General features: G+C 45.8%; 1 protein-coding gene across 4 annotated transcripts in view; it reads right to left on the bottom strand.

The window, feature by feature from the left end:
• The window catches only part of LOC134910126 (protein Mis18-alpha-like), a 175702-nt gene that overhangs the window by 52588 nt on the left and 96925 nt on the right, over positions 1-26189 (bottom strand). For 2 of the 4 annotated variants that reach the window (XM_063917800.1, XM_063917803.1), the window contains exon 5: positions 15870-16197. The exons of 1 other annotated variant lie outside the window; for it this stretch is intronic. In XM_063917800.1, coding sequence (XP_063773870.1) covers positions 16096-16197 — 102 coding nt within the window. In that variant the 3' untranslated portion in view covers positions 15870-16095. One more of the 4 variants, XM_063917801.1, reaches the window with a different exon arrangement.

Below are 26189 nucleotides of genomic sequence, written 5' to 3'. Positions count from 1 at the left end.
TCGTCCAGGCTTGCAATAACCACCCTGAGCGATTCCATCTTGAACTTGAATTTTTTTATGTATGTGTTCAAGGATTTTAAATATAAAATGGGTCACACCGAACCATGCGGTTTCGGTACCCCAAACCGTGTGGAATAGTAACCCCGTCCTTGTTGAAGTAGGGGCACTTTGAGTATTACCTGCTGGGAATACAGCTTATTAATTGCCTCTAGCGCAGCCTCCCTGCCTGAGGGAGTTGTCGGCAAGGCATTTTTGAGGAAAACGGCGGGGGGAAGACATCTCGAATTCCAGCTTGTACCCCTGAAATACTACTTGAATGAAACAGGGATCCACCTGTGAGCGAGCCCACTGATCGCTGAAATTTTTGAGACGGCCCCCCACCGTACCTGGCTACACCTGTGGAGCCCCCGCGTCATGCTGTGGACTCAGAGGAAGCGAGAGAAGAATTTTGATTCTGGGAACAGGCTGACTGGTGCAGCTTTTTCCCTCTTCCCATGTCTCTGTACAGAAAGGAAGCACCTTTGACCCGCTTGCTTTTCTGAAGCCGAAAGGACTGTACCTGATAATACAGTGCTTTCTTAGTCTGTGAGGAAACCTGAGGTAAAAATATTTCTTCCCAGCTGTTGCTGTGGATACGAGGTCCCAGAGACCATCCCCAAATAATTCCTCACCCTTATAAGGCATAATCTCTATGCGCCTTTTAAAGTCAGCATCACCTGTCCAGTGACAGGTCTCTAATACCCTCCTGACAGAATGGACATTACATTCATTTTGGATGCCAGCCGGCAAAATATCCCTCTGTGCATCCCTCATATATAAGACAACGTCTTTAATATGTTCTTATGTTTGACAGGGTCACCGACCACGCTGCAGCAGCACTATCTGCAGGTCTCAGTCTAGTACCTGAGTGTGTAAATACAGACTTCAGGATAGCCGCCTGCTTTTTATCAACAGGTACCTTCAAAGTGGCCGTTCCTAAAACGGCAGTGCCACCTTTTTTGACAACCGTGTGAGCGCCTTATCCACCCTAGGGGATATCTCCCAGCGTAACTTATCCTCTGGCGGGAAAGGGTACGCCATCAGTAACTTTTTAGAAATTACCAGTTTCTTATCGGGGGGAACCCACGCTTTTCACACACTTCATTCATTCATCTGATGGGGGAACAAAACACTGCCTGCTTTTTCTCCCCAAACATAAAACCCCTTTTATGTGGTACTTGGGTTAATGTCAGAAATGTGTAACACATTTTTCATTGCCGAGATCATGCAACGGACGTTCCTAGTGGATTGTGTATATGTCTCAACCTTGTCGACACTGGAGTCAGACTCCGTGTCGACATCTGTGTCTGCCATCTGAGTGAGCGGGCGTTTTTTGAGCCCCTGATGGCCTTTGAGACGCCTGGGCAGGCGCGGACTGAGAAGCCGGCTGTCCCACAGCTGTTACGTCATCCACCCTTTTATGTAAGGAGTTGACACTGTCGGTTAATACCTTTCACCTAACCATCCACTCTGGTGTCGGCCCCACAGGGGGCGACATCACATTTATCGGCATCTGCTCCGTCACCATATAAGCCTCCTCATTAAACATGTCGACACAGCCGTACCGACACAGCGCACACACACACAATGCTCTGAGGACAGGACCCCACAAAGCCCTTTGGGGAGACAGAGAGAGAGTATGCCAGCCCACACCAGAGCGCTATATAATGTGGGGATTAACACTATAACTGAGTGAAATTTCCCCAATAGCTGCTTGTATATATAATATTGCGCCTAAATTTAGTGCCCCCCCTCTCTTTTTAACCCTTTGAGCCTGAAAACTACAGGGGAGAGCCTGGAGAGCTTTCTTCCAGTTGCACTGTGAAGAGAAAATGGCGCCAGTGTGTCTGAGGGAGATAGCTCCGCCCTTTTTCGCGGACTTTTCTCCCGCTTTTTTCTGGATTCTGGCAAGGGTATTTACCACATATATTGCCTCTGGGGCTATATATTGTGGTATTTTTGCCAGCCAAGGTGTTTTTATTGCTGCTCAGGGCGCGCCGCGCCCCCCCCCCCCCCCCCAAGCGCCCTGCACCCTCAGTGACCGGAGTGTGAAGTGTGTATGAGGAGCAATGGTGCACAGCTGCAGTGCTGTGCGCTACCTTGGTGAAGACTGATGTCTTCTGCCGCCGATTTTCCGGACCTCTTCTTGCTTCTGGCTCTGTAAGGGGGACGGCGGCGCGGCTCCGGGACCTAACACCAAGGACTAGGCCTGCGGTCGATCCCTCTGGAGCTAATGGTGTCCAGTAGCCTAAGAAGCCCAATCCGGCTGCAAGCAGGCGAGTTCGCTTCTTCTCCCCTTAGTCCCTCGCTGCAGTGAGTCTGTTGCCAGCAGGTCTCACTGAAAATAAAAAACCTAATTCTATACTTTCTTTCTAGAAGCTCAGGAGAGCCCCTAGTGTGCATCCAACCTCGGCCGGGCACAAAATCTAACTGAGGCTTGGAGGAGGGTCATAGTGGGAGGAGCCAGTGCACACCAGGTGACCTAAAGCTTTCTTTAGTTGTGCCCAGTCTCCTGCGGAGCCGCTATTCCCCATGGTCCTTACGGAGTTCCCAGCATCCACTAGGACGTCAGAGAAACCCTTTGAGCTGTACGGAACAGAGAGTGCTGGGTGCGCAGCAGGTGTCTTAACCCAGAAGCATGGTGATGCCAGCAGGCCGGTAGCCTACTATAGCGCTCAGCTAGACACAGTAGCGCGATCCCTCCCCACATGCTTGCGAAGTGTTGCAGCGATAGCATTGCTAGTAAGTAAAAGCGAAGATGTAGTGCTAGGACACAACCTCACAATTCATACACCACATGCAGTGTCAGCTTTACTGAATTCTGCCCAAACCAGGCACGTCTCATCAGCACGGTTTACAAGATGGGAATTGGCATTAATGGCCTCGGTAAACATTACTATAAAGAGATGCAGTGCACTAAATCCTGCAACATATCTCCCAGGTGTGCTTGGACAGCCACAAAGGGTGGAGGATGAGAGTGATGGTGAAGGATGATTTAGTAAGGACAATGACACACATGATTGTATGGAATATTTTACCCAAAATTTCACGGCAAGGCCTGACATCAGTGACAACCCACTGGAAGATGTAGATTTTACTTTCTACACTGACGGTAGTTGTCACAGACAGACGGACTCGGGAGACTTGTGTACTGGATACGCAGTCGTAGATGACCAAGGTACCATAGAAGCAGAACCGCTAGGCCCACCACACTCAGCACAAGTTGCTGAACTGGTTGCCCTAACCAGAGCATGCGAATTGGCTAAGGGCAAGTCAGCCAATATCTACACAGATTCTAGGTACACCTTCGGAGTAGTCCATGATTTCGGGGCCCTATGGCGCCTCAGAAATTTCATGACGGCAGCTGGCACACCCGTAGCGCATGCAGCCCATATCAAAAGACTTCTAACAGCGATACAGGAACCCGACAGAGTGGCTGTTATCAAGTGTAAAGCTCACACCTATAGCCAAGACCCGGTATCACTTGGTAACAGCCGAGCAGACGAAGCTGCTAAATCAGCAGCCGGTACCCCCATACAGACAGACATCACACAACTGATGGTATTCAATACTGTCAACACACAGAAATTATATGAAATGCAAAATTTGTGTTCACCACAAGAAAAGGCAGTTTGGAGGTCAAAAGGATATGGCCAGGAGTCCTCAGGACTCTGGACAGACGGACAGGGTAAACCAGTGGCACCCAGAGCATACCTTCCAAGTCTAGCGGAAGCGGCACATGGGCTGACTCATCTAGGCAAAGAAGGAATGTGTAAGTTGGTAAGAGCTTATTGGTGCACCCCAGATTTTCTTCCCATGCGGGTAAAAGAGCGATGACATGTCTCACCTGCTTGAGGAAAAATATCGGAAAGGCAATACCAACAGAGCCATCCCGTATCCCTCCTACAGATGGCCCTTTCCAGGTAATACAAATTGATTTCATACAATTGCCACCTTGTAGAAATTTAAAGTATGTATTGGTCTGTATTGGCGTGTTCTCAAATTGGGTTGAAGCATTTCCCGCGGCCACAAATACCGCTGTGTTTACTGCAAAGAAAATTGTGCAGGAATTTGTGTGCAGGTATGGCATCCCTAGAATCATTGAGAGTGATAGGGGTACCCATTTTACAGGTGAAGTCTTTCAAACAATGTGTAAGTTGATGGGAAGTAATAGTAAACTGCACACTCCGTACCGCCCCCAGGCGAGTGCGAAGGTGGAAAGAGTAAACAGCACTATTAAAAATAAATTGAGCAAGGTAATGACTGAAACAGGACTGCTATGGCCTGAAGCTTTGCCAATCGTATTATACAGCATCAGAACCACTCCCAGGTCCCCTCTTAATCTGTCTCCTTTTGAAATTCTGTTTGGTCGACAACCCCATGTTATGATTAACCCCCAAGATGATTTGAAATGTAACAATGAAGTAACCGTAAAGTACTTGGTTAAGATGAGTAAGCAATTGAGGAATCAGAATGATAATCTAAAGTTGGTGTTTCCTGATTTGCCAGACAGTAATTGTCATGACATTGAACCTGGGGATTATGTAATGATACGGAATTTTCTACGCTCAGGTTGCCTTATTGACAGATGGGAAGGACCATACCAAGTCTTATTAACCAGCACAACAGAATTGAAGGTTGCCGAGAGGGAGACTTGGGTCCACTCGTCTCATTGTAAAAAGGTTGCTGACCCAGAGAGGTCCCGTGATAAAGAACAGACGGTAGAGGTTGTATCACTAGAGTGTCTGTTCAGGGAAGATTGAGACGACACCTGAGCGCTGAGAATAATAAGACCGGAGGCGTTTGTCGAGCCAGATTTCTTTTCCCATTTGTTATTTTCTCCAGTTCCCAGCTCCCTCCTATTTCCCTTCCCCCTTCTTATTTTTCTCCTTTTACTAATCTAAGATGGACTTGCCCCAAGAGACTGTGATCCGGATTTTCCTGTTGACCCTGTTGTTGACCAGAGCAGTCTGTTTCGGTGAGAGTACCATGGAGGTCGAGAAAGGATCTGGAATGGGTTCTGATGACCAGGATGGAGGCGTAGATTTCCAAGAGCAGCACAATCACCGAGTAAAGGCGAGTATCAGAAAACGATCTGATAGCATTGACAATAGAAGGAATTGTGAAGGATTGTTAGCTCAAGAGAACTGCATCTGTAGGCACTGTGACAATATAGTTGAGGATGGGTGCATCAAGAAATGTCAGTCCAGTTTTAATATCCACATGGACCGGCATCCATTGAGTGACTATCACTCCTTAGTGGGTAAAGTGTTAAACCAGACAGACTGTTGGGTATGCTCTCAAGTACCTCAAGGTCATAGCAAATCAGGACTAGTACCATTCCCTTTAACTGTAGGAGAGGTACTTGAGCTAAGTGGTGGGAGGCCGGTGGACAAGAGGTTTAATATCTCTAGTCCTCCTAGTTTGAAGCTCCACCAATATCATGTGGATAGGACCTTAGTATGCTTTAATATTTCCAATCCCCGAAAGCCGGTAAATTGGGAAGTGTTATGGAGTAATCAAACCATGACATTTTCACATAGAGCCGACAGAATGCCCATAGACACAGAACTTATACGCCAGATAGCCGACCATGGAAGATTTTTCCGGTATAGGTACACTCTAGGAAGTAGGACCATGCGAGTTGGAGAAGTATCACCAGGATACTGTGCACATATCGTACAAACAGATACGTGTACTAAACAGATGGGAGAATTAGGGTTAGGAGATTTCACATGGAAAATTTGTAACATGGTAATGTCATACTCCGTCCCATATGTTCTCCCCGATGATGCATATTTCATATGCGGGAGGAAGGCGTATAAGTGGCTTGCCCCAAACTCAGAGGGATTGTGTTACATTGGAAAAGTACTGCCTGAAGTAATGACTGTATCCCATATAAAAATGAGACATTCACCGCAGTGCCCAAGCTCCTTATACTCACACTCATTACGAGCACATCGTTAAACGGCACCTGATAGAAAGAACAGAGCATCCGGCCTCTGACCTGATCCATGAATCCACCGGGATTCAAGTCCTACTCGCGTTAGATATCACTCGTACCGTCAGAGGAGTGTTAAACTATAGATATATATCTGCGCTAGCAAATTTGTTAGACAATATCACCGAAATGTATGACGACACATTCAGGTATACTGGGAGAGAGTTACAAGCCTACAAAACAGAACTGGTTCAGCATAGGATGATTCTCAATTACCTCACAGCTGTGACAGGTGGGTATTGTGTTACCCTAGCAACTCAATATGGAATAAAGTGCTGCACGTACATTACAAACAGCACGGAGGACCCAGCCGAGGTCATAGACCAAAAGATGGATGACATTTTACAATTAAAGTGGGAGTTCCGAAGGAGACATAATCTCACTCTCGCTGCTGTAAGTAATGAGCTGACCGGTTGGGTGTCATGGTTGAACCCACGAAATTGGTTCTCTGGTTTAGGAGAATGGGCCCAAGGTATTATTATGGATGTAGGGAAATTTCTCTTGTGTATTCTGGGAGTCGTCATATTGGTTGGCCTGATATTTAGATGCGTTTGGATTTTAACGAAGTGTAAAGGTAATACCAGAGTGATGAGTCTGAGGAGCGAGGACACTGTAATAACAACAACAAATTTGATTTATGACCCAACGATAGAGACACTGTTGTGATGAAAATGTGATTCCACGGTCCGTTTCTTTCACCCGTTTCTCCTTTGTTTTCCTCCAAGGTACAAAGACATCCGCTTGGAAGAAGAATTTGACAACCTCTTTTATACAGACCATTGATGAACTATGTCACCGACCCCCCCCCCCCCCCCTCCATATCCCTAGTGACTTTAAATTTTTACGAAAGCCCAAATACTTTAGAGACTGTAATTTTATGGACATTGGAGAAAGCTTTTGTCGCCATTTATAGCAAAAGTATCGAGAGACATCAGACAACATGTACATCAAGACAAGACATCAAACAAGACCTCAATTGGCGAATGCATACTAAACTCACATAGTTTATGACTGCATTTATAATAATTGCTTCTTATCCTCATTTCTACAAACTTCAGGTAATGACACACATAGTCGACAGGGAATATAGACACATATCAGCATTCACATGTTCCCCCCATTCATGTATCATCAACTAAATGTGCTCCCCCATTTCTCTGACGTCCTAGTGGATGCTGGGAACTCCGTAAGGACCATGGGGAATAGCGGCTCCGCAGGAGTCTGGGCACAACTAAAAGAAAGCTTTTAGACTACCTGGTGTGCACTGGCTGCTCCCACTATGACCCTCCTCCAAGCCTCAGTTAGATTTTTGTGCCCGGCCGAGCTGGATGCACACTAGGGGCTCTCCTGAGCTCTTAGAAAGAAAGTATATTTTAGGTTTTTTATTTTACAGTGAGACCTGCTGGCAACAGGCTCACTGCAACGAGGGACTAAGGGGAGAAGAAGCGAACCTACCTGCTTGCAGCTAGCTTGGGCTTCTTAGGCTACTGGACACCATTAGCTCCAGAGGGATCGACCGCATGGAACTGGCCTTGGTGTTCGGTCCCGGAGCCGCGCCGCCGTCCCCCTTACAGAGCCAGAAGCAAGAAAAAGTCCGGAAAATCGGCGGCATGAAGACTTCTGTCTTCACCAAGGTAGCGCACAGCACTGCAGCTGTGCGCCATTGCTCCTCATACACACTTCACACTCCGGTCACTGAGGGTGCAGGGCGCTGGGGGTGCCCTGAGCAGCAATAAAAACACCTTGGCTGGCAAATATATCACAATATGTAGCCCCAGAGGCTATATATGTGATAATTACCCCTGCCAGAATCCTTAAAAATGCGGGAGAAAAGTCAGTGAAAAAGGGGCGGAGCTATCTCCTTCGGCACACTGGCGCCATTTCTCCCTCACAGCTCCGCTGGAAGGAAGCTCCCTGGCTCTCCCCTGCAGTCTACACTACAGAAAAGGGTAAAAAAGAGAGGGGGGGCACTAAATTTAGGCGCTGTAAATATTATAGCAGCTATAGGGGACATAATTCAGTTAGTCCCTGCATTATATAGCGCTCTGGTGTGTGCTGGCATACTCTCTCTCTCTGTCTCCCCAAAGGGCTTCTGTGGGGTCCTGTCCTCTGTTAGAGCATTCCCGGTGTGTGTGTGCGGTGTGTCGGTACGGCTTTGTCGACATGTTTGATGAGGAAAATTATGTGGAGGCGGAGCAGATGCCTATAGAAGTGATGTCACCCCCTGCGGGGCAGACACCTGAGTGGATGGTTTTATGGAAGGAATTACGTGCAAGTGTCGACTCCTTACACAAAAAATTTGACGACATGCCAAATGCGGGACAGCCGGCTTCTCAGCTCGTGCCTGCCCAGGTGTCTCAAAGGCCATCAGGGGCTCTAAAACGCCCGCTACCTCAGATGGCAGACGCAGATGTCGACACGGATACTGATACTAGTGTCGACGACGATGAGTCTAATCTAATGTCCACTAGGGCCATTCGTTGCATGATTGAGGCAATGAAAGAGGTTTTACACATTTCGGATATAAACCCAGGTACCACTAAAAAGGGTATTATGTTTGGGGAGAAAAAACTACCCGTAGTTTTTCCCCATCTGAAGAATTAAATGAAGTGTGTGAAGAAGCGTGGGCTTTCCCCGATAAAAGATTGGTAATCTCTAAAAAATTACTAATGGCGTTCCCTTTCCCGCCAGAGGATAGGGCACGTTGGGAAACACCTCCTAGGGTGGATAAAGCGCTCACACGTTTGTCTAAAAAGGTGGCACTTCCGTCTCCGGATACAGCCGCCCTAAAGGAGCCTGCGGATAGAAAGCAGGAGGCGATCCTGAAGTCTGTATATACACACTCAGGCATTATACTTAGACCAGCTATTGCGTCAGCATGGATGTGCAGTGCTGCCGCTGCATGGTCAGATTCCCTGTCAGAAAATATTGACACCCTAGACAGGGACACTATTCTCCTAACCATAGATCATATAAAAGACTCAGTCTTATACATGAGAGATGCACAGAGGGAGATCTGCCGGCTGGCATCTAAAATAAGTGCATTGTCCATTTCTGCTAGGAGAGGCTTATGGACTCGGCAGTGGACAGGGGATGCAGATTCCAAAAGGCACATGGAAGTTTTGCCTTATAAGGGTGAGGAGTTATTCGGGGATGGTCTCTCGGACCTAGTTTCCACAGCGACAGCTGGGAAGTCAGCATTTTTACCCCATGTTCCCTCACAGCCTTAAAAAAGCGCCGTTTTATCAGGTACAGTCCTTTCGGACCCAGAGAAACAGGCGAGGAAAAGGCGGGTCCTTTCTGTCCAGAGGCAGAGGTAGGGGAAAAAGGCTGCATCAAACAGCAGGTTCCCAGGAGCAAAAGTCCTCCCCCGCTTCTTCCAAGTCCACCGCATGACGGTGGGGCTCCACAGGCGGAGCCAGGTACGGTGGGGTCCGCCTCAAAAATTTCAGCCATCAGTGGGCTCGCTCACAGGTGGATCCCTGGATCTTGCAAGTAGTGTCTCAGGGGTACAAGCTGGAATTTGAGGCGTCTCCCCCCCGCCGTTTCCTCAAATCTGCCTTGCCAACAACTCCCTCAGGCTGGGAGGCTGTGCTAGAGGCAATTCACAAGCTGTATTCCCAGCAGGTGATAATCAAGGTGCCCCTACTTCAACAAGGACGGGGTTACTATTCCACACTGTTTGTGGTACCGAAACCGGACGGTTCGGTGAGACCCATTTTAAATTTGAAATCCTTGAACACATACATAAAAAAATTCAAGTTCAAGATGGAATCGCTCAGGGCGGTTATTGCAAGCCTGGACGAGGGGGATTACATGGTATCCCTGGACATCAAGGATGCTTACCTGCATGTCCCCATTTATCATCCACACCAGGAGTACCTCAGATTTGCGGTACAAAATTGCCATTACCAATTCCAGACGCTGCCGTTTGGACTGTCCACGGCACCGAGGGTGTTTACCAAGGTAATGGCGGAAATTATGATACTCCTTCGAAAAAAGGGAGTTTTAATTATCCCGTACTTGGACGATCTCCTAATAAAGGCGAGATCCAGTGAGCAGTTGTTGGTAGGAGTAGCACTATCTCAGGAGGTGCTACACCAGCACGGTTGGATTCTAAATATTCCAAAGTCACAGCTGGTTCCGACGACACGTCTACTGTTCCTGGGAATGATTCTGGACACAGTCCAGAAAAAAGTGTTTCTCCCGGAGGAGAAAGCCAAGGAGCTGTCATCTCTAGTCAGAGACCTCCTGAAACCAAAACAGGTGTCGGTGCATCACTGCACGCGAGTCCTGGGAAAGATGGTGGCTTCTTACGAAGCAATTCCTTTCGGCAGGTTCCATGCCAGAATCTTTCAGTGGGACCTGTTGGACCAATGGTCCGGATCGCATCTTCAGATGCATCGGCTAATAACCCTGTCTCCAAGAACCAGGGTGTCTCTGCTGTGGTGGCTGCAGAGTGCTCATCTCCTAGAGGGCCGCAGATTCGGCATACAGGACTGGGTCCTGGTGACCACGGATGCCAGCCTTCGAGGCTGGGGGGCAGTCACACAGGGAAGAAACTTCCAAGGACTATGGTCGAGTCAGGAGACTTCCCTACACATAAATATTCTAGAACTAAGGGCCATTTACAATGCCCTAAGTCAGGCAAAACCCCTGCTTCTACACCAGCCGGTACTGATCCAGTCAGACAACATCACGGCGGTCGCCCATGTAAACCGACAGGGCGGCACAAGCAGGACGGCAATGGCAGAAGCCACAAGGATTCTCCGATGGGCGGAAAATCACGTGCTAGCACTGTCAGCAGTGTTCATTCCGGGAGTGGACAACTGGGAAGCAGACTTCCTCAGCAGGCACGACCTCCACCCGGGAGAGTGGGGACTTCATCCGGAAGTCTTCACGCTGATTGTAAATCGTTGGGAACGGCCACAGGTGGACATGATGGCGTCCCGCCTAAACAAAAAACTGGAGAGATATTGCGCCAGGTCAAGGGACCCTCAGGCGATAGAAGTGGACGCTTTAGTGACACCGTGGGTGTACCAGTCAGTTTATGTGTTCCCTCCTCTGCCTCTCATACCAAAGGTACTGAGAATAATAAGAAAACGAGGAGTAAGGACAATACTCGTGGTTCCGGATTGGCCAAGAAGAGCTTGGTACCCGGAACTTCAAGAGAGGATCTCAGAGGACCCATGGCCTCTGCCGCTCAGACAGGACCTGCTGCATCATGGGCCCTGTCTGTTCCAAGACTTACCGCGGCTGCGTTTGACGGCATGGCGGTTGAACGCCGGATCCTAAAGGAAAAGGGCATTCCGGAGGATGTCATTCCTACGCCGATTAAAGCCAGGAAAGATGTAACGGTAAAACATTATCACCGCATATGGCGGAAATATGTTGCTTGGTGTGAGGCCAATAAGGCCCCAACAGAGGAATTTCAGCTGGGTCGATTTCTGCTCTTCCTACAGGCAGGAGTGACTATGGGCCTAAAATTAGGCTCCATTAAGGTACAGATATCGGCTCTGTCGATTTTCTTCCAAAAAGAACTAGGTTCACTACCTGAAGTTCAGACATTTGTAAAAGGAGTGTTGCATATTCAGCCCCCTTTTGTGCCTCCAGTGGCACCCTGAGATCTCAACGTGGTGTTGAATTTCCTAAAATCACATTGGTTTGAGCCACTAAAGACCGTGGATTTAAAATATCTCACGTGGAAAGTGGTCATGTTATTGGCCTTGGCTTCGGCCAGGCGTGTATCAGAATTGGCGGCTTTGTCATTTAAAAGCCCTTATCTGATTTTCCATATGGATAGGGCAGAATTGAGGTCTCGTCCCCAGTTTCTCCCTAAGGTGGTATCTGCTTTTCACTTGAACCAACCTATTGTAGTGCCTGCGGCTACTAGCGACTTGGAGGATTCCAAGTTACTGGACGTAGTCAGGGCCTTGAAAATTTATGTTTCCAGGACGGCTGGAGTCAGGAAAACTGACTTGCTATTTATCCTGTATGCACCCAACAAACTGGGTGCTCCTTCTTCTAAGCAGACTATTGCTTGCTGGATTTGTAGCACAATTCAGCTGGCGCATTCTGCGGCTGGACTGCCGCATCCTAAATCAGTTAAAGCCCATTCTACAAGGAAGGTGGGCTCATCTTGGGCGGCTGCCCGAGGGGTCTCGGCTTTACAACTTTGCCGAGCTGCTACTTGGTCAGGGGCAAACACGTTTGCAAAATTCTACAAATTTGATACCCTGGCTGAGGAGGACCTTGAGTTCTCTCATTCGGTGCTGCAGAGTCATCCGCACTCTCCCGCCCGTTTGGGAGCTTTGGTATAATCCCCATGGTCCTTACGGAGTTCCCAGCATCCACTAGGACGTCAGAGAAAATAAGAATTTACTCACCGGTAATTCTATTTCTCGTAGTCCGTAGTGGATGCTGGGCGCCCGTCCCAAGTGCGGATTGTCTGCAATACTTGTACATAGTTATTGTTCAATAAAGGGTTATTGTTATGAGCCATCTGTTGAGAGGCTCAGTTATGTTTCATACTGTTAACTGGATATGGTATCACGAGTTATACGGTGTGTTTGGTGTGGCTGGTATGAGTCTTACCCGGGATTCAAAATCCTTCCTTATTGTGTCAGCTCTTCCGGGCACAGTATCCTAACGGAGGCTTGGAGGAGGGTCATAGTGGGAGGAGCCAGTGCCCACCAGGTAGTCTAAAAGCTTTCTTTTAGTTGTGCCCAGACTCCTGCGGAGCCGCTATTCCCCATGGTCCTTACGGAGTTCCCAGCATCCACTACGGACTACGAGAAATAGAATTACCGGTGAGTAAATTCTTATTTTGTTGCAACCAAAAGCCGAAAAGAGCTCGGTAAAGTTTGACAGCCCATCCACAGACCCTTAATACGGGATAAGAAGGATTCAAATGTATACTTCGCAATACCTCGAAGCTTGATTTAAAACACGTACGGCACGATGATACATGACCCCTCAAACATGGATTCATACACACACGCTTCTACTATCTCACTAGGTCATATTTTTCCCACCTTCTCCTCTCCTCCCTTTACCCAATCATAAAAAGGTATTTACATGATGACATATATTTTTCTGTTTGAACTGTTTTAGGAAGTGGCAGTTATTGATGACTGCCAAAGGGTGGACTGTCAAAGTCGAAAAATATGCTGCACGTTGCCATATATTAACCCCATGCGCTTGCCCGCTGCACATTCTCTCCCGTGCGTGCGCATATTCGCAGTTGCGTGACGGCACCTCCACGGTTGTGCGCTCAGGCGCGTGGTATGTGCATTTACGGTAGAGTCTGTGTGCGTCTGGTGGGCGACTCGATCGTTACATAGTTAATCCGAATAGTATGTTTTATAGGTAATGGTCCCCTTAATAATAACTAAGTTTGTTTAGTATAACTGGTTCATGAACAAAGGAATTCCTCTTTGCATGATACGAAGGGTCAGATAGGGTGTTTGGTACCTAACCGAAGAGTATTTTATTAGAAACAATCCGGTGCTGGTTAGGTAGAGATTTTTTGCTCCTGCGTATAGTTATGTCTATAAATAGTTTCTGGACATTTACTGTATTTGCGGTTCATTGTCCATGTGGTGGGAATCCTGAGATTCCCTCCCACCTGAGCAGTCTGGAATAGTCACAGCCCACCTGTTCAAACAAACCTATGACCTTTTGTTGTAATGTGAAGACAGATTCCTGTGTCCAATGAACAATGAGATATAGGTCCCTTTGTAGTGTACTGTATGCAGTGTATATAAGGAACAGCCAGACTGGACCAGCTCAGTCTACTCTCCACAAAAGGTTTTCATCATTGACTAACTAGGGAGCTGGTGACCAGGATTGCGCAGCGATCATTCCCCAGTGTGTAAGTTCTCTCTGTGACCACCTTATACTCTGACTGTATTTTGCCACGTTCTCTCTCTCTCTGTTAGTGTTAGGATTGTGACGCTATTGTATATTTGTGTAGTTATTCTGTTAGATATTGATGTTAGCCTGTAGTGTGTAAGATGTTAACTGTATTTTCCCCGTTTTGCATAACTAAATCTCGTTAGTAAAGGTTTTGGAACCTTAGCAAGGTATTGTGTGTTTATTACATTGCTGAGGGTATTTGGAGCGTCTCAATCGCTCAAGCAGCTTTTATATTAACAAGGTTAAGAAGGTCTATAAGCAGTACATTATTACAGTGTTACAGTACCAAGGTATACAGTGTGAACATATTCTGTGTTTAAAGTTTATAAAGGTTGCTGTCTGTGTGTACGCTCGCTGTGTGTATTCCGTACACCCAGCGTAGCGTGTACGTAATTTGCGTACCACGTGCGAGGCCTTCATACGCAAATAGCGTACGGAGAGCGTATGACGTGCACGTGGTTTAGCGGCCATTACGGCTACATGGTATTAGTATATAGCTAATGTTAAAAGGTAGATAACTGACTCTATCACCTGTAACATGCCAATAAAGAGTTACCAGCGCTATGAGTTGTGTCTCTGAATTAATAAATCAATAGATCAGTTAAATAAAAAGATATTTAATGGTTACTAATATAAAATCACATAAAAAAACTAAATGGTTAATTTACACACATATACTAAATAGATATATTGTAAAATCACTGGCTCTGAGATGGTGATATTTTCAATCTGCTGAACCAAACAATTGCTTTGAGATCCCGGACTTGTAGTATATGTGTGTATAAATTAACCATTTGGTTTTTTATGTGATTTTATATTATTAACCATTAAATATCTTTTTATTTAACTGATCTATTGATTTATTAATTTAGAGACACAACTCATAGCGCTGGTAACTCTTTATTATTGTTCACTTTTGGCGGGGTCTGACGAACCCCTTCCAGCTGCTGTGGTAATCCAGTGAGTTTATATATATAATACATCCTGTAACATGGCCGTTAGGAAGCAGAGTGGCTGGTACTTTATCACTCTTTAAGCACTCCACTTTCAGTTTTTAAGGTTTAATACATTTGGGCCTGTGTGTGTAATTCAGCTAGTAGGGGAGGGAGAGAGCCAATGGAAAAGTAAGAATGAGTAGAACATGGTCAGCGTACAGAGCCAGCTCATGGACCTCAGGGCACAACATGTATGTCTAAAATTATATATTACCATCACCTAAGACCATTTTTACTATTTGTCTTTAGAATGACATCAGGATGTGTTAATAAGAAAAATTGCTTAAAAGTTAGCTTGGATATTTCAACCAAGTAGCATGAAAGTTTACACAGTTGCTATGAAATGAAAATAAGTATTACTAGTCAAGAAAATATGAGGCTAGCAGTACAAGTTAAGGTCATAAAAAATCTCTAACATTTCACCAATGATTACAACTGTCCATTTTCTTTTAGAGTGACTGTAATTTCATTTCACTTGAGAAAAGTTCTAATTTTTACTGGTCCATGTTTGTGTAAATTTTAAAATATAATTGTTAATATGTAAGTATTACGGACTACAATGCTGCTGTATATTTTGGTGTTTAATAAAATACCATCATGTTAATTTATTACTTCAGAATTTAGGAAATAGTTATAATATTCCAGATGATATAGAGATAAACTAGAACCGAATTGTCAAAAGTTTGATAGTCAGGAATGCTTAGTAAAGACCACTAAAACTATTTCTATATTAATATCATTCAAATGATCCAAGTAAAACTTATTTTACATATTATAGGAACAAATGCTGCATCTAAAAACCTAAATACATTTTTTCACAAACATTCAGATAAACTGTAAAATACAGTTAGCCTAAATACTTTGTTGTGAGGTTACTGTACATAATAATATGCCACAAGATATTTTCTGAAACCTAATTTCTTTCATCCCTTTTATTATTTTTATTTAAACAAAAAATAAATAAAAACACTGATAAACAGAAATTATGCATGAACAACATAAGACATTCATTGCAACAATGAGTGGCATTTACATCAAAATAAACTGAAAAAACATGTAACAGAAACTAGGGACATGAGAAAGAAATATTTACAATAAAAACAATCTTAAAAAATAAGCCACTTGGAAGGAAAGCTTAAGTTCTCAGCAACACACAGAATTAGATGATTTCTTCAAAGAACTCCCAGAGGGTTTTTTTTCCAGGTTTGCAACTTTCTTTTCTAAAGCACCTAAAAAATTGTTGCACTACAGGGGAAGCAAAACAAAAGATAGTAAGAGGATCTGGTGTTTCCCTGCTCTATTTAAATGGGTGTGGATCATAGGGTCGACCAGACTTAGGTCGACCACTACTAGTCGACAGTAACTAGGTCGACACAAGCATTATGTCGACATGACAAAAGGTCGACACGAGCTTTTAATTTTTGTGGTGTAGTTTTTCTCGTAGTGTGACCGGGAATCCCAATTAGTGCACCGTGTCCCCTCGCATGGCTCGCCATGCTTCCGGCAGGTTAAACCAATTGTAGTCCACGTAGATCGTAAACTATGAAAAAGTAAAATAAAAAAATTGTGAAAAAATCATATTGACCTTTTGTCATGTCGACCTAGTAACCATGTCGACCAATAGTGGTCGACCTAATGCATGTTGACCTAGAGATCGGATACCATTTAAATTAGCAGTACTCGGCAACAGTGGCGAATTATGTGAAATTTGCCATCCACAGGGACTGCCTAGCAGTAGCAGCGACTTACCATAGGAAGCGCTCCCTGCAATTCACAGCCAGACAGGCAGTCCCAAGGGAATGTGATTTGTTCTCCTGGGACTGCCAGCCTGCCTGCAACAGTAGAGAGAGTGCTTCCCATGGGAATCCACTCACCTGTTATAACGTCAGCTCTTATCTGGCTTCTATGGGCTGCAGCTGATGCAGTCCCTAGATGTCCTTCCCCCAGAGCTAAGCCCCACCTCCTGGTTATAACAGCGATCAAGCACCAGCAGAGCAGGGAGGAGAGGGCTGTAGACCCCACAACCAGACAGGTAACAAGCCACTGCTACTCAATAACATATCAGCAGCTAAAAACCAAAAAACAGTGCAATAAAAAGTAGCAAATTATACTTACCGATAATTTAATTTCTTCAAGAAACTTCATGGCAAGCCATTAGTCTGAGATTGTATCCCATCCCCCTAGCTCTAGACAGGAAGTTTTTTTTTTCACTTAGGACCGCCCACTCAGGGTATATAAGATTACACCTCCTCTTCCTCCCTAGTCTTTTGAGTGTCTCCTTACATTCGGTACCTGTGAAAAAACACTTAGGGAGGGTAATTATGGGATGCCATGAAGTATCTTGAAGAAATGAAATTATCGGTAAAATTTGCTACTTTCTTCTATGCTACTTCATGGCAGCCATTACTCTGGGACATACCAAAGCATAATTACAGGGAGGGTAAATAACAGCCCATAAACACAAGCAATGCTTAATAACTGAATTTGTTACAATGTCTCTTTCAAGACATGGATTCCAAAGTGGGCGCAAGCCACATCAAAAGCATAGAGACTGGAAAAAGTGTGAACTGATGACCAGGTAGCTGCTGCACATATATCCTTTGCCGACACCTGTGCCTTCTTAGCCCAAGATGTTGCAACTGCCCTAGTAGAGTGTGCCTTCAAATTCACGGATATCTCTTGACCGTTCACTTTGTATACAAAACAAAAAATGATCCATCTGGAGATAGTTTGTTTTGTAGGTGTCTCGCCTTTCCTTGTTCCTGAATGTAGGACAAATGCGTTATATTCCTACAGGTCTTCCATTCTTTCCAGATAAATGAATATTGCTCATACCAGATCCAAAGTATTACATTTTTTCTCTTCTTCAGTCTTTGGTTGCTGAAAAAACTAAGGCAATACAATTTCCTGCCTCAAATTAAATGTCGAAACCACTTTCGTCAGGTACTCTGGAAAAACATTCAAATTAGGCTCTTCCGCCCATAACGCCTGAAGTTCACTGACTCTTCGTGCAGAAGTAATAGCAGTTAAAAAAACCACCAAGTTAGAAATTTCAGAGACACTTCTTTGCAGAGGTTCAAACGGTGGTAACATCAAAGCATTTAGAACAAGGTTCAAATCCCAAGGAGCTAGGACTGACCTGATCCGTGGCCTTATTCTCTTTATTGCCTGACAAAATCTTTTTACAAGATCATCCTCCGATAATTTTCTATCCAGTAATATACTTAGGGGGTCATTCCGAGTTGATCGCTGGCCGCATTCGTTCGCTGTGCAGCAATGAGGTAAAAAAACGGCACTTCTGCGCATGCGGCACAATGCGCACGCAGAATGTACTTTTACAACGGCCGATGTAGTTTCACACAGGGTTTAGCAAAGCTTTTCAGTCGCAATGCTGACCGCAGAGTGATTGACATGAAGTGGGCGTTTCTGGGTGTCAACTGACCGTTTTCAGGGAGTGTTCGAAAAAACGCAGGCACGCCAGGAAAAACGCAGGCGTGGCTGGCCGAACACAGGGCATGTTTGTGACGTCAAAACAGGAACTGAAGTAGTCTGAAGTGATCGCAAGCACTGAGTAGGTATTGAGCTACTCTAAAACTGCACCAAAAAAAAAAAAAAACTTTGCCGCCGCTCTGCGATCATTTCGTTCGCACTTCTGCTAAGCTAAAATACACTCCCAGTGGGAGGCGGCACAGCATTTGCACGGTTGCTAAAAACACCTAGCGAGCGAACAACTCGGAATAACCACCTTAGTGCTGAAATTTGTACCTTGATAGTAGACACAACCAAACCCTTGTTGAATCCATCATGCAAAAACTGTAAAATGTGAGAAGTCTTGGCCTTTAAGGCATGAATTTTAAGACTATGCCCAAGAGATGAAAGTTTTCCAAACTCTCTAATAGATCTCCGACGATACTTTCTTCCTTGCCTGTAGAAGAAGAAAGATTACTTGTTCCGATAATCCCCTCTTCATTAACAGTTCCCGTTCAATCTTCATGCCGTCAAATGAAGATGTTGTATATTCATATCCACCTGAGGCTGTCCGAACCACTTAACAATCTCCTGAAACACTTGAGCATCCAACTCTGATTCTCCTGGCAAGATATTGTGTCTGCTGCGGAAGTCTGCAATAATATTGTATTTTCCTGGGACATACAGTGCAGTCACGAATTTTAAATGTTTTTCTGCCCAGTATAAAATTCTCGTTACCACTTGTAACACCACCTGGCTTCTGGTGCTCCCTTGACGGTTTATGTAAGTCACGACTGCTATATTGCCTGAGAATATCTTTAGATGCCTTCCTCTCAACTGATTTTGGAAACCTTCTATCGCGTTCCATACAGCTCTCATTTCTCTCAGATTTGAGGAAAACTTTTTCTCGAGCACTCCAAAGACCCTGAAGACTTTGCTGTGTCAGATGTGCTCATCCACCTGTTAAACTTGCGTTGGTTGATAACAGTATGGGGGTCATTCCAACCCGTTCGCATGCAGCGGTTCTTCTCTGCGGTACGAACGGGTCGGAACTGCGCATGCCATTGCCGCAACAGCGTACACGGCGAAAAAAGAAGATGCAGCGCCAATCGCAAGAAGATTGACAGCAGAGAGGCGTTCCGGGGTGGATACTCACCGTTGGATGCCGTTTTGGAGGAGTGGTCGTCGGAACACACGCGTGTCCGGGCAAACATCAAAGCCGGTAGGAACGTCGCTGGATCCGTCGCACAGGGGAAGTAGATGCAGCTTAAAGGCCCATACACACTTGACGATAAAATGAGCGACGTTGTTTATTTCAGCCCTCATTAACGACGTCGCTCATTATATCATCAAGTGTATATGCATCCGACGACCACCGATGCGCGGCCCCGCGGGACGTTAACGACCCTCGCTTATCTGTGGAGCATGTATGCTCAATTTCCACTATGGTCGTTACCGACCAGAGACGTCGTTGAATGTGTATGGTGTGAACGACCAACGACCAAGCCACTGTTCACCAGCCCTGTTCCCAGCTCATTATTTTAATAAACTGTTCAGCTTGGATGCTTCAACGATGAATGGTCTTTGGTCGTTGGTAGTGTGTATGCTCATGTCGTTTGCTCAGCTGTTCAAGGGAAGTTCAAGGGAAGTCGTTAACGACGTGTGCATCGTCAAGTGTGTATGGGCCTTTACTCATCAGCACAAAACTTTTTTAGCTAAGCAGGGCTGCACAAGCGAACGCAGCCCTGCTAAGCTAAAATACACTCCCCCATAGGCAGGGATTAGTTGATCGCACCAGCAGCAAAAAGTTGCTGGCTGCGATCAACTCGGAATGACCCCCTATGTACTGAGGCTCTGACAGAGACGTTGTGCTATCGTCCAAAACAGGGATTATCCACCATGTCAATGAGTTACTTGTATCTTGCCGTAGCTTTATTCTGTTGTTTAGTGGAATCCCTCTCTGAGAAAACTAACAGATTCCACTGCAATTTCCTCATCCTCCACCTTGCCCATGGAATTAGGTCTATAGTGGAGGACATCATTCCAAGAAGTCTCATTCCTAGACGTAAGGATATCCTTTGGCATGTTTGCACCATTACTGCCAACACTTGAATTTCCCTGCATCTTTCTTCTGACAGGGAAATTACATATTTGAGGGTATCAGCTTGAATCCCCAAGAATTGCAAATGTTGTGCTGGTTCCAGGTGACACTTTTCCCAGCTCACCAGCCAACCGTGAGACTGAAGGGTTTGCAGAGCTATCTCTAGTGCTTTTTTCACCTCTTCTTTGGAGTCTCCACAGATTAGCAGATCGTCCAGATACGGCCATACTGCTATATCTTGCTTTCTTAATAGGGCTATAAGTGGAGAAAGAACTTTTGTAAATGTCCTTGGAGACATTGCCAGACCAAATGGGAGACATGTAAACTGAAGATGCCTCCCCTTTGCATAAACCCTCAGGTACTTTTGAGATGCCTTGCATATCGGTACGTGAAAGTAGGCGTCTTTTAGATGTACTGATGCCATGAAGTCCCCTCTCTTTATGCCAGAAAGAATAGACTTAGACGTTTCCATATGGAATTTTTTGATCCTTACAAACTTGTTCAGTTGTCTTAGGTACAAAGTCATCCTGAATCCACCTGAAGCCTTTTTACTAGAAATATTCGGGAATAAAAATCCCTGTACCTTTCTTTTGACAGAACAGGTTCCACAGCCTTTGACCTGATCAATTTTATCAGACTGTCTTCCGGCGCTTCCATCTTCAATGCAGTATGCGGCATGTCTGATTTCACAAACGCGTTCTGTCTCAAGACTCTTAAAAATTCTATTCGACATCCATTGGTTATTACTTGCAGAACCCACTCGCCTTGAATTGATTTTTGCCACAGACTTGCAAATTCCATCAACCTGCCCCCTACTGCCACAGGTATGGAATTCTCATAATAGTCATGGTCTTCGACCGCCTCTTCTCCCAGATTGGCGAAAGGACATTCTTGACACTCCTGACGAATATCTGTATCCATATTGACGTCCTGGTCTGTAGCTTCTAGCTTCTCTCAACTGTTGTCTGGAAGATAGAATGTGATATCTGTTCCTCCTATCCTGAGGTAGCCGTGCAGATTTCCCTGCTGTCAGTTTTTGTACATGCGATTCCAATTTATTTCCAAACAGCAAAGAGCCCTCATATGGAGAATAACAAGCCTATTCTTGGAGTGTGTCAGCTGCCCATGAACGCAGCCATAAAGCTCTTCTTGCTACAACTCCTGCTGCCATGGACTTTGCTGCATATTCTACCACATCAAGTGAAGCTTCACACATATATTCAATTGCTTTCATCATAATATTTAAGTTTCTCTTTAAATACTGCCTTGATATTCTTTCTTCTAGATCAGAATTTATTGTTGAACCCCAGAGCCTAAGTGCTCTAGATACTGAGGCCAAAGCCACTCCCGACTTCAGTGACACTGCTGACGAGCTATGCAATTTCTTCAAAGAAATTTCAATCCTTTTGTCCATGCCATCTTTTAACACAGCTCCATCTTCAAGAAAAATAGTAGTCTTGGACACCACTTCTGCAGCATAAATCTTGGGTGGGGAACACCATTTTAAAAATTGCTCATCATTGATAGAAAACATGCGATCAACCCTTTTAATATTTCCTGATTGCTTATCAACACAACTGCCACTCCTTAACCATAATATCTTTAAGAGCCTTATGTACTGGAAAATATCGATTTTTATTAACTGTCTTTAAATAAAGGATTTTGACAGTCAACATCTTGTACAGGTTCTGTACAATTGATAGTTTGTTAAAGACTGTTTACAAATCTATCTACAAGATCCAGAATGAATAGCCTGACATCATCCTGAATTTCTCTAGATTCAGTACTAGATATTTCCTGATAATCATCTTCAAAATTGATCACAGAAGAAAAAGAAAGAGACTGTCTCGCTAAGCCTTCTGGGACTCGCGTTACTTCCGGTCCGCGTGACACACGTCCGCCCTGCCTCCTTGAACGCAGCGCATGCGCGGCCCCTCTTGCGGACCGCTCATACTCCAGCGGGAGCACCCGTACCTAGTGACCGGGAGCCCACTGTTCAGCCACCTCAAGAGGCAAAGTCCATTTTAGAAGGACTAAAAATGTCAGGACTGCAGTATAACCAAGAGATCCATAGCACTCGGCTTTCCTTCTCCCCAGGGTGCCGAGGCTGCAACAGACATATTTGCTGGGCAAATGAAGTAAGCCTCTCCAGAACAAAATAAACCACTACACTGTCAATGACTAGGAGACAGAAAAAAAAAAAAGACTAGGAAGGAAGACGAGGGGGTAACATTATATACACTTAGTGGGCGGTCCTAAGTGTGAAAAAATAGGAATTTAATACCTACCGGTAATTCCTTTTCTCGTAGTCCGTAGTGGATACTGGGGAACTGTACTTTAGTACCATGGGGTATAGATCGGGTCCACTGGAGCCTGGTACTTTAAAAACCTTTAGTGTGTGTGTGTGTGCTGGCTCCTCCCCTCTATGCCCCACCTACCAGACTCAGTCTAGGAAACTGTGCACGAGGAGACAGACATACCACGAGAGAAGAAAACAGGTACAACAGCAGTGAGGCACTAAGCCAACACACAACCATAAACAAAAAGGAGGCGCTAACCAGAACAGATGATAGCAACACCAACCTAACCAGGATAGCAAAGTTATCCCAACAACATAAGGGGACAGCAACGGCGGGCCAACCAAACATTTACCAGGTAAGTAGGAATCGAAGCACTGAGGCGGGTGCCCAGTATCCACTACGGACAAGAAAAGGAATTACCGGTAGGTATTAAATTCCTATTTTCCCTAACGTCCTAGTGGATTCTGGGGAACTGTACTTGATTACCATGGGGAAGTCCCAAAGCTCCCAAATGGGTGGGAGAGTGCTGAGACCCCTGTAAAACCACCTGATCAAACTGAAGGTCATCCTTGGCCAAGGTGTCGAATCGACAGAATTTCACAAAAAAGTGTTCGAACCAGACAAATTGTGCAGCTCGGCACAATTTTAAGGCCGAGACACCCCGGGCAGCCGCCCAGGAAGAGTCCACCGATCTCGTCGAGTGGGCCTGAATAGACGTCGGCAAAGGCAGAGACGCTAAAGTATAGGCTTGTTGAACGGTCAACCTGAGCCAATGAGCAATTGATTGCTTAGAAACCGGATGACCAATCTGGGTGGCATCATAAAGAACAAACAGCAAATCAGATTTCCGATGACGAGCAGTCTGTTTGACATAAATCTTCAGAGCCCTGACCACATCCAAGGATTCAGGGCCAATGGAAGCGTCAGACAACACAGGAACCACAATAGGCTGATTCAGATGAAAAGCAGACACCACCCAATGCAAAAATCGAGGTCCTCAGTTCCGCCCTGTCTTCATGAAAAATCAAATAAGGGCTCTTACAGGATAAGGCCCCTAATTTTGAGACCCGCCTGGAAGACGCCAAAGCCAATATCACCATCTTCCAGGTGAGAAATTTCAACTCCACCCTATGTAAGGGTTCAAACCAGTCCAATTGGAGAAAGGACAGAACCACATTGGAGATCCCACGGAGCCGTGGGAGGTACAAAGGGCGGTTGCATATGAAGACCTCCCTTTAGTTAAGTCTGTACTTCTGGCAACAGGGCAAGTTGTTTTTGGAAGAAAATAGAGATTGCCGAAATCGGGACTTTGATGGAGCCTAAACGTAGGTCCATATCCACCCCCACTTGCAGGAAAAGTAGAAAACGACCAATTCTAAATTCCACGGGAGAAACCTTTCTACTTTCACACCAGGAAACATACTTTTTCCAAATACGATGATAATGTTTTGACGTCACAATCTTCCTGGCCTGGACCATGGTGGAAACAACCCTGGAGGGAAGACCCTTTCTTGCTAGAAACTCCCTCTCAACTTCCAAGCTGTCAGACGTAGCCGCTGTAAGTCTGGATAGACGTACGGGCCATACTGAAGAAAATAGTCTTGGAGTGACAGAGGCCATGGATCCTCCATACACATGGTCAGGAGGTACGAGTACCACGCCCGTCGAGGCCAATCCAGGGCAATTAGAATTGCCTGAACGCTTTCCCTTCGTAGCCTTTTTAGCACCCTTGGGATCAGCGGCAGAGGAGGGAACAGATACACAAACTGGTACATCCACGGTGTCGTCAGCGCGTCCACTGCTACATCCTGCAAATCCCTCGTTCTGGAACAGTAACAGCATAGCTTCTTGTTGAGACGAGAAGCCATCAGATCTATCTGCGGACAGCCCCACCGGTGAATTAACTGTCAAACACCTGGGGATGAAAGCCCCATTCCCCCGGATGGAGATCGTATCTGCTGAGGAAGTCCGCTTCCCAGTTGTCCACGCCTGGAATGAATATGGCGGAAATGGCCCTTGCGTTGGCCTCCAAGAGGAGGATTCTTGACACCTCTCGCATCGCCGCTCTGCTTCTTGTTCCCCCTTGTCGGTTTATGTACGCCACTATCGTGGCGTTGTCCAACTGAACCTGGATCGCCCGATCCGTCAGGATAGCCAAGGCCTTGTCCATCGGAACAAAACACCTTTTGAGACACTGTATCCAGTATAATTCCCAGGAACTGAAGACGCTGGGTCGGTTCCAGGTGAGATTTCTGGAATTTTGGATCCACCCATGATCTGTGAGTAGGCAGATTGATGTTGTGTAGCAGACGTTCCGTGGATAGTCTTTATTAGGAGATCGGCCAAGTAGGGGACTATGTTTACTCCCATCATGCGCAGTTGCATCATCATCTCCGCCATGACCTCGGTGAAGACCCTCGGAGCTGTGGATAATCCAAAGGGTAAGGCCTGAAACTGGAAATGGTAGTCCAATATGGTGAACGTGAGGTAAGCCTGATGAGGCGGCCACATGGAAATGTGAAGGTAAGCATCCTTGACATCCAGAGACACCAGGAACTCCCCCTCCTCCAGAGCAGACACCACCGCCCTCAGGGACTCCATCTTGAATTTGGACACCAGCGGATACGGGTTGAGAGACTTCAGGTTCAAGATGGGGCGCACCGAACCGTCTGGTTTGGGAACGACAAAAAGACTGGAGTAAAAACCCCTGTTGTGTAACGGAGGAGGCACAGGAACTACCACCCTCGTCTGCAAAAGCTGTTGAATAGCCTCTTGCAAGGTAACTTTTGCTGCGGGTAAAGCTAGTACACGCGACTTGAAAAAACTGTGAGGAGGCAGTGTTTGTAATTCCAGCCGGTATCCGTGGTAAATGAGGTCCCTCACCTAAGGATCCCGGCAGTACTCCGCCCACACGTGGGCAAAGTGTTGAAGGCGAGCACCTACCTGAATGTCGCCTTGCCACTGGGGCCAAACATCACGCGGAGGGTTTAGCGGCAGGGAATCAGGTGGTCTGGTCCAGGAAGACAGCAGGTGCAGGTTTACGGGACTTACCACGAGATCCTCTGGAGGTGGTAGAGACCCCTCTACCCCTGCCTCTGAACCTTGCCACACGAAAGGAATGCAAGGAGGGTCCTGTGTAAGAACAACTAGCAGGTGGCGCAGCCGACGGCAGATAGGTAGACTTAACCGCCTTGCTTGGGAGATCCACTTACTCAATTTGTCTCCAAACAAGGCATCACCTGTAAAGAGAAGATTTTCTACATCCTTTTTGGAATTGGCATCCGCCGCCCATTGACGTAACCACAGAGCTCTGCGTGTTGAGACCGCCATAGCAGTAGTGTGGCAGTTAATCTTACACAACTCCTTTA

Source organism: Pseudophryne corroboree, chromosome 4, assembly GCF_028390025.1.
Source record: "Pseudophryne corroboree isolate aPseCor3 chromosome 4, aPseCor3.hap2, whole genome shotgun sequence".
NCBI classification, from domain to species: Eukaryota; Metazoa; Chordata; class Amphibia; order Anura; family Myobatrachidae; genus Pseudophryne; species Pseudophryne corroboree.
The sequence above is the reverse complement of the archived record's forward strand: the minus strand, read 5'-3'. Positions and strand labels throughout refer to the sequence as shown.